Source organism: Fringilla coelebs, assembly GCF_963513975.1.
Source record: "Fringilla coelebs genome assembly, chromosome: 1".
Taxonomy (NCBI): domain Eukaryota; kingdom Metazoa; phylum Chordata; class Aves; order Passeriformes; family Fringillidae; genus Fringilla; species Fringilla coelebs.
Genome location: NC_140028.1, coordinates 21,731,939 through 21,753,370, shown reverse-complemented (window position 1 = coordinate 21,753,370; position 21,432 = coordinate 21,731,939). Strand labels below are relative to the sequence as shown.

The 21,432-nt window shown below is 45.3% G+C and overlaps 1 protein-coding gene across 3 annotated transcripts in view; it reads right to left on the bottom strand.

Annotated features, from left to right (window-relative positions):
- Window positions 1–2,697: 2,697 nt before the first annotated feature.
- NCALD (neurocalcin delta) overlaps window positions 2,698–21,432 on the bottom strand; it is a 59,779-nt gene continuing 41,044 nt past the window's right edge. The window contains exons 2-5 of one of the 3 annotated variants that reach the window (XR_014616597.1): window positions 19,245–19,641; window positions 12,949–13,054; window positions 11,842–12,747; window positions 2,698–3,680 (exon numbers count right to left, since the gene is read on the bottom strand). Coding sequence is in view for 2 of the 3 variants with exons in the window: in XM_084217460.1 (XP_084073586.1) it covers window positions 12,650–12,747; window positions 12,949–13,054; window positions 19,245–19,622 (582 nt within the window). In the remaining variant the exon portion in view is untranslated. Of the gene's footprint in view, window positions 12,748–12,948; window positions 13,055–19,244; window positions 19,642–21,432 lie in introns of all 3 variants that reach the window. The other 2 variants (XM_084217460.1, XM_084217459.1) reach the window with 2 other exon arrangements.

Below are 21,432 nucleotides of genomic sequence, written 5' to 3'. Positions count from 1 at the left end.
TGCTGTATATTGATTGAAGTGGAACTGGAAAGAAGTATCTTATGACTTATAAAATGTAAAGCTTATTAAATGTTTATATGCTCTTCCATTTCCTATTAATTGAGACAAGATACAAACAAGAATGTTTGTGCCAAAGATTGTGACAAGCCGTCTTTCTGGCAAACAAGGAAACTTAATGTATAAATAGTGTGCTTTTATATTAAGAATATAGCTCATGTAACTTAATAGTGTTGCAACTGGGAGAAGGGTTTGATAAGCTGTAAATACAGTTATTTTATTTTTTTGTACATTTTTAAGAAGGAAAAAAATAAATATTCCTATGTATGAGATAATATTTCTGTTGCTGTGGTGTGTATTACTACATCTCTTCAGGAGAGAGGGCATCAATATGTACCAGTACCTGAAAGGGCTGCAGAGAGGATGGAGTCAGGCTCTTCTAAATGGTGCCTGGTGACAGGACCAGAGGCAAGTGGACACACACTAAAACACAGGAGGTTCCCTCTGAAATCAGGGAATGCTTTTTACTGTGTGACTAAACACTGGAGTAGGGTGCCCAGAGAGGTTGTGGAGTCTCTATCCCTGTAGATATTTGAAAACTGCCTTAACATGGCTCTGGACAACCAACTCTCATTTGCCCTACTTGAGCAGGAGGATTGGACCAGATGAACTACAGAAATCCCTTCCAACCCCAACTATTCTGTGATTCTGTGACATGTTGGAGTGTCCTGGGAACCTGTCTGGAAGCACTGACACTAACATCTTTGTGACTCCTGAGCACCTGAGTTGAGATCCTTACCTGCATCTACTCCAAAAGCACTGAAGCATACCTGGCCACATATCTTGCAGTAAAACATTTTCATCGAACATTTTATTCTCCACCAGTTCAGTTTGGCTTTTTAAACAAGGTTCAGGAGGTGAGAGCATCTTAGTAGGCGGGAAATTGCTTGGGAAAGCATTTTCCTCAGCAAAGGTTGATTCCCCAAGCAGTAGCAGGACAGCCCTGTCTTACAGTGGGGTGGAGGAGTTCAGTGCTCTGGATGAGCAGTGCAGGGTGAGCCAGGATCAGCTCCCATGGAGCCCTTTAAGGTAATCACATTTCCTGGGCACTGCCTGTGATAGATGTTTAATTGTGTTTCATAGGAAGTGGTTTTACTGAGTGGCTCTCAGAATGCAAATGCTTTAAAGCTGCGTGGTTGGCAGTGCTCCATCTGTGAGGCTGTGGTGGGGTGAGGAGAAGTGTGTTGGCTGATGGGAACCACTGCACCCGCTCAGGGTGTGCTCAGGGCTTGGACTGTGTCTGGCATGACTCAGGTCACCTTGATTAAAGGTCATTGAGAAGAATTGACCCCTTTTTAGGAGTGAGAAGCAAAACACTCCGCCTCTAGCTCCTGACTTAAACTTTTGGGGATCCTCTGGAGCAGCAAAGCTGTCATCTTCAGCACCTTCTCAGTCTCTTGGCTCAATTTGTGCTGCAGAAAACACGGATAGGTTCTGGAACACACTGCTTCCCAGATGGGGCCATGAGCTGCAGGATGACAGGGTCTCTGCTCCCTGAGGTGGTGGGAGGTCCACTCCGGGATTGTGGGAGTGCTCCAGTGCCTGGGGCAGACGCCTTTGCACAGCGGGAGGGACAGTGAGGGTGGTAAGTGGAGGATTTTAAACACCTCCTTGCACCCAGTCTTTTTATGCTAAATCATCGTATGATGGCCCTAAGGGGAGGGTGAGGGGAATGTACATCACAGGGAGTCTGGCACACTGGAAGCTTGTGTAATAAAGCCTGCTTGCACTGAGCACAGGAGATACCTGAATACTGCAACTGATGCTTCATTCAGGCTCCAGCCTGTCTCAAGCTCAGATTAATGTGCAGTTCCACAAATAGGATTTTTTGTTTAATCTCAAAAGGAAATAGGCACTGGTTTCCTTTGATTTCCAGTAGGCTTTAAACTACTTTTTGCCTCAGCTAATCCCAGCTCCAAATTTAACCTAGGTGAAAATCTGGGGAGCTCAAGGAGAATGCACAGAAGCATCAGTCAGCCCCGTCCAGAGCCTGTCTGAGGCCGGCAGGAGTCCCTGCTGTGACAAGCTCTGCTGCCACTTAATCAGCCACATCTCAGAGCAGCTAACCACAGCCCATGCTCCCTTGCCACATCCTGCTCCCTTGATGGGATGATAGTCATTAGGGGGTAAAAAACTCCCCTAAACCTGGAGAGGGATTTATTTACCACAGGGAAAGTTGCTGTCAGTCAGCTAAGCTGCTCTTTCCAGCTTCGGAGGACCAGGGCTCTCAGCCTGGTGCTGTCCTTCCTTTGCTTTTATAACCCACTCCATGATGTCCTACTCCTTGCCCAGCTGCTGGCTTTAGCTGCTGGAGCAAAAACCGTGTTAGCAGTGGAGCACCCAGCCGGCTGCAGTGCGCCAGCCCAGCGCCCGTGCGCAGCTTCAGCCCTGGCTGAGCCCTCCAGATGGGCTCTCACAGCTCTGGCTCTGTGCCACGGCAGTGAGCAGGACAGGAGCTGTGACAGGAGCTGCTGACTCTGTGCCCACAGCAGTGAGCAGGACAGGAGCTGTGAAGGCAGCAGGCAAAGGCTTCTCTGGAGTTTTCTCCCCAGACCAAGGAGCACCGTGAGGCTTTAAGGCTCCGCCGTGAAAGGAGTGAAGCGCATGGCACACCATCACTAGCTGCAGCAGAATGTTTATTAGTAGGAAAGAACATTTAGGGGATTTCAGTAGGTGAATTTTTTTGAACTGTTGGTATCCACCACACATTGGTTTTCATCAAGATTGTTCAAGGTCACATATTTATATAAGAAAGCAATAATTAATATTTAGGTGCAATCAGTAATTCCAGTATGAAAAAGCACCGTGTCACAAAACAATTTACAATACAAAAGTCTTCAAAATCTAACATTTAAAAACAATATATTTGTTCAACAGTAATAACAATACAGTAAAAAATTTTTTTATTTCCCTTCAAACAATACTGCTTATATATTTTGGCACTCAGAAAGAAACTGTCACAAATGTGCCTTTTTAGCCACACAATGCTGTTTTGTGAGTGTCTATATAACAAGAAAAAACATGCTTTTGAAGTCAGTCATTTTGCCAGGTACAGGTTGAACTGCTTTCTCCATTAAAAAGGAAAAAAAAAAAAAAACCTGAAAGAAAAATAACTCCTAAGCTGCAGCATGTCTTGTCTTTTGGCCCACGACACAATCTGGAGAAGCATCTCAGACTCAGTCTATCCAGTAAGCCAACCCTGCCTGAAAGGCTGGATCTGAGCCTCACTTTACTCTCCAAACCTGACAAGAAATGTAGACCTAAGCCATACAAATGGTCCTGTCTTTTAGGGACTGGCCCCAAGTTCTTGCTATATTAAGCACCCCAATAAGATTCTGACCCTAAAATTGCTGTTCAGGCTCTTCTTTTCCTTAATTCCCCTCAATTTTAGTTAATTCATTTTAAAGTCACTTGCACAAATTGTCTTGTGATGTGAGCCCACCGTTGCTGGGCTGGCACAGCCAGCAGTTCCAAGGAAAACCAAGTTCCCAGGAGCTCGCATTGAGTGAGCCACGGGGTGAGGGAGCCCGATGCCAGCGGGGTGCCCTGGGTCAGGGGACATTCCTCCCAGGTCTCCTCCTGGGCCAGGGCTGGCACACAGCATGGGAGGGGGAAGCTTGAATCTGAGAGAGGGAAAGACAAAACGAGACTTTTCAGGAAGAATTCATTTCCACTCAAAACTGACCCCTGTTAAAAGAGGAACGCAGGTGCTGCATGCCGGGTGAAACACCGGTGCCTGCGTGCAGCTATGACAGCCCTGAGAAAGGCTGACTCTAGTGAACATGCAGTCCTTGGTGCTATCTCTAAAAGCTGAACAATAACAAAAAAAAAAATTTAAATAGTTTTTACATCTTACATCAAAGATGCCACTACAAAAACACAATAGTATCACACATTAATTAGTACAGTCTTAAAAATGCAAACCAACGCTGGTAAGACTCCCATACATTCTGCATATCATATGTACACAGGAGAAGAGCTCCTTGAGAGGAGAGGACAGTCATAGAGAGATAATTTTCTGTTTTCTGAGTACATTGCATAATACAAATACATTATCAGCAGAAGAAAACTTTATTCTAACACTAAGAGCTCAGGAAAGGTCCTAACTGGAAGTTAATAGCTGGGGGAACCGTGCACGTGCTGGGGGGCACAAAACATACACAACCCTCCGCCAAATTCTCCATCTCCTTCGGTGGCCTGAGCATCTACTTTCATTTTATCAGGTAGGGTTAACATGTTGCTCTGTAGGTACAGACTCCCAAAGCATGGAGCAGCACAGGGCCACGTCCCCAAAAGCTGCCCCTGGTGTGGCTGAAAGCCACTCGCCACTACATGTCCTTCTCATGGGCTTTGCCTGGCGGAGAGCCAGCTAGAGACTCAGGATACCACCAGATGAACTTACAACAGAACCAGGGGGGAAAGTCACACATCACATCAGCTACAGGCAACAACACACAGGACACTTGCAATTCTAGACAGCTGTAAGAAAAATATGTGGACCAAATTAATTTAATTCATAGTTGTCTCTCTCCTTTCTGAATAGTAAAAGTCTTCCTTAGGATATGTAGGTTTGCTTACAAAGCATTCATCTAGAGAGGTATCTAATTTTGCCAAGACACAGGATACACTGAACTCCATGCTGCTGCAGTGAGTCTGCTCGTAGTAGGTCATTATAAGTTTGATTTGTTATGTCTACTCTGTGCTGCAATGAGGCAACAGCCTGAGGGAACAGAGAAAGCTCTCCCTGTGGAATGGTCATGGACTTAAATGGGAACAGGGCACTTTGATCCATTCAGCTCTTGGTCATGTTTTATCTCAATTTATTAGTTTCTGCAGCATCAAAAATATCTGCCTAAATTTAAACAAATTGTTGTGATTTAATTCAAACCAGCAACTAAGCCCCACAAAGCCACTCATTCGCTCCCTTCTAGTGGGATGGAGAAGAGAATTGGAAGGGCAAAAGTGAGAAAACCCGTGGGTTGAGATAAAGACAGTTTAATAGGGAGCACAAAAGCCCCATGCACAAGCAAAGCAAGGCATTCTCTCACCAATTCCCAGGGGCAGGAGGTGTTCAGCCATCCCCAGGAAAACAGGGCTCCATCACAGGTAATGGTGACTTGGGAAGACAAATGACATCACTCTGAACTTGTCACCCTCTTCCTCCTTCTTTCCCCTACCTCTTTACATGCTGAGCATGACACCATGGTCCGGGGTATCCCTGGGGTCAGCTGTGTCCCATCCCATCTCCCTTGTGCACCCCAAGCTCCCTTGCTGATGGGGTGGGAAGCAGAAAAGTCCTTGACCCCATGTGAGCACTGCTCAGCAATAATGAAAACATCCCTCTGTTATCAACACTATTTCCAGCACAAATCCAAAACTGACCCTCATTCTAGCTACTGTGAGGAAAATAACCTCTATCACAGCCAAAGTCAGCACAGAAATGTGTAACTGCTTTTGCATCCGCCATATCACTCAGCAATATTTAAAAATCAGAAGGTATTAAGTACTCCTGTCAGAGGAAGACAATATTGGTCACTTCAGGTTCAAGAGCAAAATAATGCTGAGTATACAAATATTGACTACAAGACTGCTTGGAATTGAAGCGAGCAAGTGGAAGAGATAAACTTACTGCAATGCAGCTCCATTTGTCTCCTTGAAGTAAGTTTGCAGAAAAAAAATCCCTACAGTAATTAAGCTCTTCATTTTAACCAGGCACCATGTGCCCACCTCACTGGTAATTGCTCAGTAGGTTCTGCTCCTGGGGTCTTTGGGACTTCTGCATAAGAGCTGAAGGACCAGCAGGGCTAAATCTAAGAGGATCCAAAATGAAATAAATCACAAACATGCCTGAAACATGAATAAGAAAATTAAACACAAAATACCAAAGAAACATCATTTTGTGGGACATTCGTACTGCTAACATCAGGCATGATGTCTTCAGTAACCTTCCTTAGATCCTTATTGGATTGAAACCTTGGATTTGATTTTTATTTTTCTTCCAGATACTAATAAAAACCTATTTGGTTGCCTTGGAAATGGGAATAATGACAGGAAATAAAAAGGTGGTGGTGGCAAGGAACTCCAAGTTCTCCCCCAAAACTACCACACTGGGCCCTTAATTAATCTTCCCTCTGAGTGCAGCACAAATGAAGTTTAGAATCTAAGAGGATTTTCTCAGGTGAGTTTACTAATCATCCTGCCACCCCATCTGGTGGGGAAATGTGAGGCCAGCCCTGAGCACTGCTGGAGCCCTGTCCCCAGGGAGGAGAAAACCAGAGGTCACACCCCCAACACTGGTTTGTGACAGAAAGCAGGACGAGTGTCTGCCTGATATAACCATGCCAGAATTATCTCTTGGTCCAGAGCACCTGGGTGCTCCTGCAGGCCTGGGGCACCCCAGACTGCACAGGGATGCTTGGGAAGGTGCTGCTGCTGGAAGAGACCAGCTCTGCCTGGAGTGAACAGGGCAGCGGAGAGCGAGCCCCAGGCACACTCAGTCTGCAGTGCCTCAGCAAGCACGTACACCATAATGAAAGCCAAGTCATTTCAGAGGTTCAGTGTGCCCTTAAAATGTTTAATACTGCCATTACTTAATAATAGCAAATAAATAGTTTGGTACACACAGGGATGGGAAACCAAATCAGAAACTGTTCCGTTTAAGTGCACTAAGCTTGGCCCCACCAAGGGCTGGTGTTTGTTATTTGTTCACACAGAGGCTGGGAATGGCAACTGGGAGGTGGCTGCAAAGACTTGGAGAGCTGGACACCCTGAGCACATGCCCCAGGAAGGTGAGAATATCTTTGGTATAAGGTCAGGGCAAGAGGGGAAGATCTAAAACATCTCAGGTGCACAGCAAGTGAGCACTATGCAGAGGGTGGGTGGCTGTTGTGTACCTCGAGATCTAGGGAGCCCTCAGCCTGCCTGATAATCTCAGATGATCAACCCAGAGTCCCCAGCCTCACCAGACAGGGCTGAAGCAGCCCAGGAGGTACCATTGACTGGGCTGGAGTGGAGGAGCTGTTCTGGGCTGGCTGCTGCTTGAGAGGGTTTCACTGTGCAAATTCAGACCCTGGGCTACAGGCAGGGATGTCCTTACAGTTTTTCATTTCTCTAGTTTTTCACATTGTTCACTACAACTCAAGCTCTTTTTTTGCTTTGCTTATTAGTCAGCATTTTACAGGTGATAGCTTAATCCCAGCTACACGTTGAAATAACAGAACCTGTGGGAAACCAATGAGAAGCCTCTTGCATCTGGCCTTTCCAGCTTGTTATGGTATGGACAGTACATCTGAAAAGCCTTATGCCTCATCCTCTGAAAATCCTCATCCTGGAAACAACTTCTCAATATGGACAATTTGGAAACAACAGCAACAAAAGCCAGGATGGAAGAAGGGATGCTGTTTAGATACCCATAGTATGCAGGCACAGTTTCTGCAAGGGGCGAGGAGATTGACTGTGCATCCATCTGATGGTTCTACTGCTCTGAAGGCCAGAGGCACCTAATGGATTCTGCCGTGCCTCTGCAGTGGTCCTGGTTTCTAGTGTCACTGATTTCCATGCCAGTTTACAGTCCCTGCTGTCTTTTCTATGTTCATTCCACTGTCCCTAGCCTGTAAAATGACACCTGGGCTTTGAGAGTCAGTGGAGCTTTCCCTTCTTCTTTTCTTCCATGACCGGGAATTAACTCCCATAGGCAATGGTTTGTCCTCAGCAGCACTTAGGGAAAACCTTATGCTCATCGTGGGAGCTGTTTGTGCAATACCTGCCAGGGTATGGTGAACAGCTCTGCTGCTTTATTTTAGAGTGCATTTTGTCAGCACCTCTGGCAGAACATGCAGCAGATAGAGCTGCTCACATAGAAGGTGCCATTTCTAGTCAAGCCCTATCTCGAAACCCATCGCACCATGTGCCTGACATATCACTGCTGTTTATCTTATCTGCCCACTGCACAATCAGTGGAAAACTCTGCATGCAGCTCTGAGCACTGCTCAGCTCTCTGCCACTTGACAAGTTTCTCTGCATTTCTAAGCACAAGTTCTGCCTGTGATACCAAGAAAACCAACTTTCCCCACTTTCCCACTCCTACATGACATCCCGCTTAGTAAGACACAGAGCAAAGAATGCATCCAAATACTTCTGCAAAGGCCAGGTGAAATGTTCTCCTTCACCAGTCTTGCACCAGGTACCTGACATCTAACTGCTGAGCCCAAGGGCTGCCAAGCCTGGAAACCGAGGGAGCACCATGGGAAAGATGAAAGGAGGTGCTGGTGTACTGGGTGTTCAGGAAGACCTGTCCAGCCAACAGTCAGACTGATTGTTTCACTTGGCACTTGTAGGCTGAACTGCAAAAGGAAACTCTTGAAGGGTGCCTCCTTGATCCTGACCTGCTATATTGCTATCGTGGTGCATCTTACGCCAGTGGTGCTGAAAAAGGGGACAGTTTTAAAAGGAGGAGGCAGCTCAGCTCAGGGCATTTGTTCTGGGGCAGGAGATTCCCTTCTCACTGCCACATGTCCCCAGGGACCTGCCGGCTGTCACCGTGTTCTCTGGTTCACATGTACTGGGACGTGTGGCCAAGGCCATCTTCTCATCTTGGCTTAGTCTGCAGATTAGGGCTCAGCACCAAGTTACCACAGTTCACCAAGTTTCCATGAGTCAGCTGAGACAAGGTTCTGCCCACAGCAAACACAAGGTAATGCGACTTAACCTGATCTGCAGTGAAAGAAAATCGAGCTAATCCGCATTATTGCACTTCTGCCATCAGCCAAGAGAGAAGTCCTGGGGCTCATCCCCCAGGGGCAGTGTTCAAACCACAGGGACTTGGGCATGTGTGACTGCTTCCTGTGCTGGTGTGCAATATTTCTGCACACAGACCTCATCCAGCTACAAAGTTTACACACTTCTGACTTACTGTTTTAAGCAGCAGAAAATGTAGAGGTGATGCCTTATAACACAGAACAAAAAAGAATGCCCCAGGAAGAAGATAAAAATCCTACATGTTCCTAAGTACTGCAAGGGAACAGCATAGCTCTGGGTACCTCAGGAACATCATTGAACTGGGAACTGAAGGGCTTCAAACAATGTTGAAACATAAGTATTTCTTCAGTCCCTCTCAAACTCTAAGCTCACAAGAACACGTTGTGTTGGTTTTAAAAGGGTTGTATTCCCTTTTCCTTTCCCAAAGCACCCTGAAACAAAGAGAGTATTTCAAAACTCACAAGTCATAGTCCTCACTACACATCATCTGGCCCAGAGTTTGACAAGCTGACTGGGAATGTCAGATAAATGGGACAGGCATTTTCCATGAGCTCAGCCTACATGTGACACATACTCATTAATTCCTTTGGACAACACAGAGTGAAGGCTGCCTCTTGCACATGCAAGTAAAACTAGAGAATGCATCTACAAAATTGAGAAGTCATGCAAAATAGTGTGTGCTGTCTGCCATCCTTCCTGTGTGGACATATTGCTAATGGATCACTCAAAAGTCTGACTTACTGTGCTATTTTATACAGGATACACCACTTTGCCTTCAAAAGCTTTATGAAGACAATTATGATTACGAATGCAGATGACAGCAAAGCAGAAAATTTCAATCTGAGGCACAGCACACCACTGCTGTTCTGCTGATTTGAGGTCTGCATCACAGCTTCAGCTACGAATCACTCTTTAAGTACATGCAGAGGCAGAGAAAGAAAGGGACAGTTAATAATTTAAAATAATACCAATCATCAGTGGCAGTCGGGTAAAAGAATAACCCTAGCTCACTCTGTAAATGTTTATACAATAGCCTTGTCTGCAGCTGTAAGCTAATTCCTAGTATTCCAAATTTTGTGAGCTGTGGGAAGCATTGCATCTCTGCTGGGGGCACAGCACAGGTTGTGCTTTCAAACACGCCTTGTGCTGGAGTAACACGGGAGGCGAGCCTGGCCCCAACACCCCAAAACTACTGAGCAAAAACAAACTGAGAGATTAGGTTCTGGGCCAGAAGTATCTTGTAAAATGAAAAAGAGGGGGTATGCAGCCACTTAAAGAAAAGACAACATTTTAAAAGCTTCAGTCACATGCAACTGCTTTCACAGCATGAAGAAGAAGATGGGACAGTAGCAGGTATCCGAGTTCACCTTCAGTAAATGCCAGCTTCCACAGGTCTGGGCTGCTTGGCACGTGGGTGCCTGCACTGAGCCTGGAGGTTGGAAATTCAGCAAGGATGCTCTGGTGTCACCTTGTCCTGCCCACGCAGGGGTGGTGATGGAGCACCCCCAGAGAGGCTGGGGTGGTGGCAGGGGTCATTCCCATCTGGCAGGGGGCTGTGCTGCTCTGTGCATGCCCGCTGACTTTCCTTAGCAATCCCCTGCAGTATGGCCAGGCTTCTGCTGAAAAACAACCCTCAGCTTGACTTTCAAATTCCATGAGGTGATGCACATGAAGAGAGGGCCAGAACCTCTCCAGGTAAAGCAGGAAATTACTTTGAAGAAGGTAGGCACAGACTGTCCTTCAAAGGGGATTTGTACACATGGGAGATTTGGGAGAAGATTAAGGTTTGGGAGAAGGAGATAGGGAATATTTTCATCAGCCAGAAGAACTGGTGCAAAACTTGCTAGTGTTGCTCATAACACCTGAAAGTGCTGGGTATTAAAATGTTTGTGTCTGTGCCTGGACCCCCTTTGCTTTCTTATTTTCCCACACTCATCTCAGCTCAGTATTTTGATGATTGTATTGGAAATATATCATCAACTGGATTTTTGTGATTGTTTGAGACAAAAATGTGTGCTTGAAGACATTTATTGAGTGTCATTAGCCACTCATAAAAATTTTAGTACAGCTGATTAACAATGTTACTTTCAATTTACTTATATTTTCTCTTAAAATGCTTTCCCCTTAACACCTGGCAAAGCAAATGGTATGGGAAAATTCGGTATAGGATTGCTTCTGTCAGTTATTGTACATGCTAGCTAGTGTTCCATAGAAGATAATTTATGCTCAACTACTTATTAGTGACTTCTAATTAGTACTTAGCTAATCATCATCTGCAAAGCAGACTTCCTTTACTTGGTTTATTTTAAATTAAGGCTACTGGGGATTAGCATCTACAAGGTCACTTGACAAAATGCCAACTTTGCCTGTCACACAAAGGTTACTCTAACGAGCTCATGAATTCCCAACACTGTGTGCTGCCTGCATGGGTAGCTCTCCAGCAGGATCACAAAGCAGACTTCAGCTAATGACTGATTAATGCCAATTTAGTCAGCATAATGCCTCCTGTTGCTAAAGCTTTTCCAGCTTTTCTTTTGCAACAGCGCTTGTAAAGTCCCCAAGAAATCCCACATGTGTGTATTAGCTTTGCATACAGCAGCTTTGACCAAAGGATAAAATTTTGCAGCAGCAAATTTCAGAACTCCTGCACCTAGGCGGAAAGATAAACATTCAACATTTCTCTCAAGAGCTGATCTTTTTTTGTTTTAATTTTTATATATATAAATATATCATAAAGCGTACCATTTCCTCATTTCAGTACAGATTTTTTTGAACTTTACTAAAATAAATGAAATATAAATGCTACAATTTTATGTTTAAAACAAGTTTTGATGACAGCCTTCCCCTAAGAGCAGGCCCAGAAACTCTGTTAGCTACATGGAGAAAGACAAAAACACCCCCAAAACTTCCTGCCATGCAAGAGCATTGAGAGCAGCAGATGTGCCCTAGCTGGAGCTGCTTGCAGGTGTCTGTGAGTTCCTCACGTGAATGCCCACTCTCCCTAGTAGCAGCTGCTTTATTACTAACCTGAAAATTTCACATTCAACACGTATCTCCCTTCAATTCATTGTCAAGACCCAGCTTTTCATATCTGTGTCTGCTTTTGCTGATCCCAAAGGGCAAGAGGTATTGTCAGTTGTGGATTTGGAGATCAGGATTGCAAATTGCTGAATTTTCAGATAAAGCCATATGACTTCAACCACTGTAAACCTAGTAAAAAAATATCAACCTTCATTTTGTCCCTTCTTCACACCCTGGAAAGTGTTCACAGCATTGAAACAATGAGGCATAGGAGTGGATGACACACCCCACACATGTTTTGCACTTTCATGCTTCTTCCCAGTCCTGTCTTTGATCTTAACAGGTGCCTCCTGGACAGGAGAGGAGGTTCCAGGTGAATCCTACCCCACCCACCACAACCCCTTTGGTTCAGCCTTACCACACTTTCAGGTCCTGCAGGTGAATACCTAACAACTAAAGCAGCAACCTAAAATCTGTCAGTGTGTCTTGCTGCCAAGGGGTTTGTTGTTGGTTTACTCCTCCTCAACACGTTACCTTCCAAAACAGATACAAACAAACAAGCAAACAAAAAAACAAGATGAAATTTTAAAAACAATGATAACACCACAATATCTGTTTAGAACAGTACTGCCCACGCTCTGGACAAATTGTTAAGAGCAATTCAGCATTCTTATAATTAATCCACAACAAAATAAGCTATAAGATGCCACAAATGAAGGCATAATTGGCCATACAGAGGCAACACTACCATGAATGTTGTTTGGCAAGAAAATAAAAAAAAAAAGCAGATACATAATTCCTCCAAAGTACAGGTTCAGAACTGCCCGGCACTGCTGGGATCGCACTGCAGGAGACGGACTATGGACGGATCGCTCTTGGCGCCTCGGATGAACTCTTCCAGAGAGAGCTTTCCTGGAAAAGAAACACGTTTGCTTAGGGCACCTGGTGGGCCGCAACACACCTGTCAAGCCTCTGCACAAGCATGATGGAAGGAAGCTGGGGAAGCCAGGAAATCCCTGGGGAGCAGCCCTGCAAGGTGCAGACCTGCCTGCCCGTGCCCTGCTGTCCCTGCTGTGCGCGGGGAGAGCCGCCCCCGCCCTGCAGGGCGCCTACCGTCACGGTTGGTGTCCATCTGGCGGAAGATCTTCTCGGTCCTCTTCTCTGGGGTTGACTCATCTTCTGGCATCTTCATCACAGAAGAAACCATCTTATAGATTGCCTGTGTGACAGACAGGAGCAAGAAGCTGGTAAGAAGGGCGTTATCTTCATGCAAGAGTACAATGATCCTCTCGTGACAGAAACAGGCAGAAAATATCCTCGGGGCACCAGCAGGACCTGCTCTTTGGATGCTGGAGGGTGTTGGGTGGCACCAGTACATGCAGCTTCCCTCTTCAGTGGCACACTTGTTTATGAAATACTGTGTTTCTTTATTTAGTCATGGTCAAGCACCATGTGGGTTTGGACTGGGGTTAATTTATAATTTTTCCTTATTAAAACAGCCTTTGGACAAACTTATCGTCTGTACAACACGATGGGCAAAGGCAGCTCCCAGAGCTGCCAGAGGAACAGCCAGACCACCCATTGGTCTTGTCCCATGCTGTGATCACACAGGCTTCATCCTCACCACACCTGTCTCCTCATCCTTCCTTTGCTCCTTCCCCATCTCCATTCTCTCCCTCTCCTGTCTGTGAGGAGAGCAGTGACTCCTTGCATTTGCAGCATCTCACAGGTAACAAAGACTGGACCATCAAGGAGGTGGCCTTTCCATTGGGGGTTGGTGTGTGTGCACAGCTCAAAATCCCTTCCACAATTTTCTACAGAGACCAGATGTTCTGGTCCTACAGAGCACCACTACCACCCATACCTATTCTCTGCACAGACAAATGCATTAACCACCTTTGGTGCTAGCTGACCCTGAAAGAGGGGTTAATTTTAAAACAAGGATGAGGATCTGTCTCTGCAGCAGTTATTCAAACCTTGCTGGCAAACATAAGCATGCAGCACCAGCAAGCACCAGGGCTTTGTGTCAGATGTCTCTGCAGTGCCACACCTGGGAGAGCAGCAGCGCTCAGAGGGCTCCAGGGTGGTGGCCTTGGGGGTTCCTCCCAGCCATGTGGAGGGGCAGCACATCCCAGCCCAAGGCAGCACTGCCCTGGTCCAACTGGCCCCTTCTGCTGCCCACTGCAACTCATTGGCTGTCACCTGCTGTCACCTGGCTGCTTTAGTTATTTGTTCTTCCTTTCCTCCTCTTTTGGGAGGGGGGTCCTTCGTGCAAGCCAAGATTTCTAATTGGGTTACCCCTCTCCCCTCTTTCCCTTCATGAAGTCACTCTGCCTAGCAGCTCAGATCTGGCTCAGGATCCCCAAGGGCTGGCTGCTGCAGGAATGTAACAGCAGAGATGGAGGATGCCACTAAGCAGCACAGACATTTTACACCCAGACTAGGGAGCCATGGCTTCCTTGGCCATCTTGCTGGCTTCTCCTCTGCCAGCAGCTCACCCTTGACATCTCCCAGGAGAATTAGTGTTCCAGAGTACTGGGCAGAGCCTCAGTCGAGGCAGGGATGCTGCCCACACCACCATGGTACTCTGATAGCAGGAGCACAGGAGAAAGGATGAACACGCAAGCACAGGGACGAGGGAACTGGGGGAAGGGGCGATAGGGAAGCAAAGAAATGGAGAGGGTGGACAGTAAGAATTCAGACTTTGCTCATCCTCATCAGCATGCAAGGCTTGCAAGGGTCAGAGCAGAGATGAGGCTTATAAATCTGCCAGTGTTTAAGCATTTGAAGCTGTCTGGCTTTTGTCTGGGGTAGGAAGAGAGGTGGAGGGGTCACTCCCTCTCTCTGGGTGAGAGGACAGCAAAGCAGAGAATCTGCATTGAAAGTGTGGGAGGAATGCCCCAGACTGGGAGTGAGGGCATGTTTACCCTGATCAAAGTAACCATAGTAAGAATATGCAGATTTTTAGGACAAAAAAAGCACTTCAGGATGACTTCATCCTACAGGGTCCTTTTCACAGAGGCGTGTGAAGGGAATAACAGATGAGATATTCTAGGAAAGCCAGATGGGAATAACATAGTGAGCGTTCTTTTCATGCTGAAAATGGTTACTCTGGACAAATTCTTATGTCCTTACTCAGAAGTTCATTGGGAAGTTTTCCCAAAGTAAAAGCCAACTAAAGCTGATTAAGAATCTTGAGACTTGCCCCATATTAATTCAGTCAGCTACACAAACCTCTTTATTGTATGTTTGAAAGAACAGGCTCTGAAAGGAATTTGGTTTCATGCGATAATTATGTCGAGCTGGGCTGTGCTAACCCTGGGCTAGGACCTGGGACTGAGAGGCTGCAGGGGCTCCACTCCACATGGAGTGCAACTCCTTGGCTTCCTGGGCTGAAAACCACCAGTGGCATTCTGCACTGGAAGCTGATAGCTGTCAGTCAGGGCAGCTTTAGTAAGTGAATTTCTGTCAGGAGTGCTCCTTACAGCTCCTTGGCACCCTGACTGCCTTTGGGAAGTTGTGCCTCCAGAGTCCTGGGTATGTCACTGGAGCAAGGACAGGCTCCAGCTTCATCTGCTGCCCTACCGAACTCCTCTGATTTTCCAACTCCATCTGGATGAACAGCAATGGGTGATTTTAGGGCAAATCTCACCCCTTTGCCCATTCACACATGGTTTGCTCCCAGTTGCTGGCTGCCACCGCTGCACTCAGGCCAGGAGCTTTTGGTGAGGGCTGCATTTTCCTGGTATACTTGGCAAACTGTCAAAAAGCTCATTTTGGTGATGGTGACAGCACAAATTTTCAGTTGATCCTTTTTACTCTGTTGAAAAAAATTCTAATGGCTAGAAGTCTCATGAAGTGAATGACTGGCCTGAAAAAAATTGTTTTCCTCTCAATGTCATGGAGATTTTTGACACTGGCTTTACAGAGCCATATCAGCTTTTGCTTCTTCCCATACCAGCTTCTGTTTCTTCCTGGCTTGCAAATAAGCTATCCCAGCAAGTGAAACGTGTGTGCTCTGTTTTTATTAAACTGAAAGTGTTATTCTTGTCTCTGCTCAGTATTCTTAAAATGCCTTTTGAGTCCATATAGTGAAAAAATGTATCCTTAGAGCAAGGTTTCCATCTCTCATTGAACTCTTATTTTAAGAGACTAGCCAAATATGTCCTGCTTCAGCAAGGGGAACAAATCTTCTGACTGGTTTGCAGCTATTTTTGAGTGGACTGAGCTATTTAGATAGGTAAACATATGGGAGACATGAAAAGCTTGAGCCATGAAGCTGAGAGGAGCTGTGACAAGGTCTGTCAAGAGGGCAGGCTATGAAGCCTCTTCCCACAGTAGTCTGCAGATGTGCTGTGCCTGCTGAGTGTTGCAGCATCCTGTGGACCTTCTTTTTTGAGGCTCTACAACTGTCAGCCCACCACTAAAGTCCTTCATCTCCCAAACTGTGCAGCTGCTCCATGTGGATCTCTAAGCAGGGGATTTTGGAGGCTGGCCTAAGGATGCTCAAGCTCAGGGCAGTGCCTGCATGGTTAATGGCAGGATGGTGTACAGAGCTTAAAGGAATGCAGGTGCTTTGCCATCTAGCAAGGACAACAGGCCTGAGAAAGCTGTTATGGACCATTCACCTTCCCCTCCTTGGCAGCTGGGGTCACAAGGGCTGCTGTGGGACGCCTTAACCGGCAGGTCTGCTGTTCCAGGGCTGCTGCTGCCACTGCTACCTCAATCTGCTTAATGCAGTGCAGGAGTGCAATGCCTGCAGGGCTGCTAGGTTAGGCCAGAGCAAGGGAAAGATAATGCCAGGAAGCATCAGCACAACAGTGAAAATCACTGCAGAGAGAGGGATTTCAAAGCACAAAAAAGCAGACTGAAAAAGAAGAAAAGTGTGTCTTGCCCCTATGCAATTTAAAATACAGTAATCCCACAGTATAAGGGACAGTATTTTTCTGTTAAACTAAGGCTTTTAGACTAAAGGTGCTTCTTTTAGCATTCATTTTGATGTATTGTAGTAGGAAAAATCTCAATGAAAACATAATCCCACTCTATCAATTTGAAAATGTGTGCTAGATAAGGGACTTGCAATAGTTTCCTTTGAGACATAGAGATATGTCAGAATTCTGATTTTCACTCTCAGAAAAATTGTCGTGGTTGAGAGCCCCCAGGAAGACATTTGATACAGAATCTTGTAATTCCATATGAAAAAATAATAATCGTTCATAAAGGAAAGTGATAGTTGTTTGCTGGCTTTTTGTATCTAATCACTCTACATAAAGGAACTTCTCAACAAAGCAAGAAAATATGCTCATCTACTCAGTTTCAGATATCAGCTGAACATGTTTCCAGAGACTACACAACAAATCCCATCCCACTGGGAGGAGCTCCTGGTGACTAGTGCAATACAGGGAGACCAATGCATTCAAAAAAACCAAAGAAAGAAGAGAGCAGGGCGAGATCTACAGGCATGTTGCCTTATGGGAAGATCTATCACAGAAAGGGTATGTGGTTTAAAAATTGCCGATACTCCATGGTACAGAAATAACTGGTTTTCAGGCTGGAATTGCTTTTTGTGTGGTCCCTCAAAGTTGGGTCCCTCACAATGAGGTGAGATTATAAGCATCATGCAGTTGAGTTTCGCATTCAGTTTGGAAGGAGAGAGCCAAACCTCCCAAGAAGGGCAGAGGGATGGCTGGAGTGCCAGGCTGGGGCTGTGCCCAGCCGAAATGCTGCTCGGTGTTGGATGCGCACATTGACAGAATGCTGCCCTACACTGACCCCAAAGCTGCAGTTTTGTTTGATGATAGCATCATGGCTGTAAAGGACAATGCTATGATTTGGTACTGACATACATATGAAGAGGAGGCAGAGCATTTCAGCCTCTAGACTTGCTGGCAAGCAGACCTGGAAAAAGCTTCCAGCTTTGCTGGTCCTTTTTTGGCTCGCTACAGAAAATCCAGCCACCGATATTTTCATTTCCTTTGACATGAACAAATTTGTGGCCAAGTTCTGCCTGTGTGTATCTCTCCTTGCCCGGGGGATTTGTGCTGCCTGTTGGCACAGTGCCTTCCTGGGCTCCTCGATAGCATCCAGGGGTCCTGCAGCCCCCGGGTGTCTCTTCTCCAGAGGAGTGGGCGGTCACCCAGCTTTGGTTCCTGTGTTTCCTATGTACTGTGTTAGTTCTTTTGGGATTCTTTTTGTTTTTTCATGAGGAGAAATACAGCCAGAAAAACAATAATTGACAGTCTGTTTACCCTGCCTGGGGGAGAGGAAGATTTGTAAGGACCAGAGGATCTTCCAATGCAAATATTCCATGGGGTTTGTCACGGTGCAGACAGGGAGGTCCTGCTCCTCAACTCAGACAGAGCCGCACAAAACAGACCAAGTGAAAGACAACAAACTCTAGATTTGCAGCTGAGCTCTGGATCTGGTCCTGCTGAAGCAGTGCAAGTGCTGGTATTGGCCACTGTTTGAAGGATTTGAGAAGGACCCTGCTAGAAAGACGGGAGCACCACCCGTTAGGCTGACTCCCTACATGCAGCTGGCCATCACAGCCTGTAATTTGTGTGCATCACTTTCCCTTGGTTTTTAGTGCAAATACAAGTCTGAATAATGCAGTACATTGTTAGCACTTCAAAATTTCCAGGGAAAGGAAAGGATCTTGATAACAGGCTTTTTTTTTTTTTTTTTTTTTTTAACAGTGCTGCATTATACAGATTCAAGCTGTGTAAATACACTGCCATGTAAAAAATGTTTAAAATCTTTCAGGAGAGTGATGTGCCTCAAGGGCAAAAACATGTTGGAGAAAGCGACGTGGGACTCTTACTAACACCACAGGCAAACACAACCAAAGAAGCTATGTATGGAATCATCACCTACTCAGATAAATTTTATCTGTACTGTCAACTTAGCATGAAGACAGCTAGTATGATTCTAATAACGCAGACCTCACTGGAATTAGGCGGGCAAAACACCTTAATATGTGAGCTGAGCTGGTTCTTCATAATAACATGATTTCAAAGTAGATTTACTCCTTATTGTGGAGGGAGCCTGCCTTCCTTGAAAGTACACTGCCTGGTTGTTCTAGTACACCTATTTGGTTCAACTGCAATTAATCATAATTAATTGACAGGGTTAGAGAATCACATTTATCAGCTGGTTAGTTGCTGTGCTCGAGCCCAACAGAGCTCCTAGGGAGGAAATATCCATGCATCCTGTTGCTCAGGAAGAACTTGCAGTGGATATTAAGCTGTAGTTTGAATTGTGACACAATCTTTGCCAAATGAAATAGCATTTTATATCCGAGCAGTTACAGAAGATTGCAAACCAGTGCTGCCAGTTTTTCCTTCAGCGTAACATCGCTTCACAATCTGCTCTCAAGGAGGGCGCCCAGGGTGCCTCTGAGCAGCACATACCTGCACGATTTCCAGCATCTCTGACTTACTGATGTAGCCATTCCCGTCAAGGTCGTACATGCTGAATGCCCACTTCAGCTTTTGCTCCAGTTTTCCTCTCGACGTTACGCTCAAGGCGATGATGAATTCTCTGAAATCTATTGTTCCGTCGCCGTTGGCGTCGAAAGTGCGGAATACGTGCTCTGCAAACTTAGAAGCGTCCCCGTAAGGAAAAAAGTTTCCATATATTTTTTTAAACTCCTCCATAGATAAATGTCCACTTGGACAGTCTCTCAAGAAGCCTTTGTACCACTCCTGGATTTCATGTTCTGTAAAGTCTGTACTTTCTAGCAAATCCTGCATGACTTCAGGGCGTAGTTTGCTGTTTTGCTTTCCCATATTGGAGTTAAAGTATTACCTGCAAAGCAAAAACAAACACATATGAATTACTATTAATTATTGATACTGATTAGTTTGGAGGCTGTAGTAGAACAGTATGCTGTATTCTGAGTTTTCTGATGATAGTTCACTCTTGGGTATCAACCAAAACCTTGGACAATGTCCAGAACTACAGGTATACTCTGATAAAATTAATAAACATAATCTGCATGTTGATTACACTATCTTTTGACAGTCTGGAAAAGTGCAATTACACAGAATTCATTGCCATCCTATTTTGCCCTTGAAATCATGAGGCTGTTGCAAGGTACAGCTAACAGCAGCTGTGTGCTGCAGCACACCCTCCATCCCAGTCACCCAACTGTCCCGAGGACCTGGCCTCATGAGACACAAGTTTTGTATCTCTGGTGGAAGCCAGACTGGGACAAAGACCTTTGTTCCCTTGGTCTTGCTCCAAAATGGGATCAAGGTGCAGCTGCAGGGTATGCTGAAACCAGTAGCTCCAAAGCCCTTCCACATACATCTTTATAACCAGAAAGCAACCCAGAAACTGCCTCTTTTGTTTGGCATAGATAAATTCCCATTTTATTTCAAAATCAAGATAAAATCAGAAAAGATTTTATCAACAGTGGATTCCCCCACTAAAACTATTACTGTGTTTTGTACCCAGGCAATGAAATTGAAAATTCATTTCCCTTAAATTAACCATTAAGAAGTATTATTGGATATAGTCTATTAAATCACCTTAATTATATTTCATTTGAGGCAAGTTGGTACACATCACATTGTGCAGCACATTTACTAATGATGGATGCCTTTGGGTTTTAAGTTTTGGAGCCTGAGTGTGTTGGCTCTAAAAGGCAGCATCAGTTTTACTGGAAGCTTAACATTATGCTGATTTGTGGGAAGCCCTTCTCTGACAGAAACCTCCCTGAGAATTTGTAACACAAGTGACAGTCACAACTAAGATATGATGTATGGATAACTAAAGTAGAATTGCAAAATAATTTAAACATGATTCACACTGTTGTCAGAATGGAGTCTCTGGCCCGGAGATGGATTTAATAATGATGACTGGAATGGCTAATGAGCATTCAATAAAATGTCCTTTCTTAACCAAGATATTACTTTTAAAAGACAAAGAATAATACAGTATTGATACATCACAGAAGCAGCTACTGAGAAATGTACCACCATCTGAAGCTAATCTACTGTCTCTTCTGTTTGACATTGGGAAGAAGAAACTGAGGTTCCCCTAGGCTGATGCTACTCTTTTTTCTTGTGGGAAGGTCCCTTTTTTCCCCAAGGACTTTGAACTCCCCAAGGCAGGTAGAGGATTGATTCCTTAATTTCCTGTGTTCTTGGACCAAAAGGACAAAAAAGCTGTATTTCTCAAGGGGAAAACTACAGGATCCATCCTAGATCCATCTGTGTCTCCAGGATTCACTGATGGCTGTCTGGCAGCAGACAGTTGTTGCCTTTTACCCAACCTGGAAATGAAACTCAAGATCACTTTAGTAAGGAGGTAATGTAAGAGCAGATATGTATTTGAAGGCCTTCAGGAGCAGTTATGGAAAGATGTCCACAAAAGTCTACCCTCCGTAGGGGTGAATACATTTGATAGGTTTTAGGAAATTAATATAATTGATAAAAAGCATAAATTAGGAGGACATGCAAGTGGTGATGCAATTTTCCTTCAGGTGAAGCTTTTTCTTTGGAGTTTTCTCCTCAGCACTCTCAGCCTTGGTTCCCAGGAAGAACCACTGGGGCCTTGTACCCCAGGGGCTTGGAGTTCTGGAATTTGTTCTGT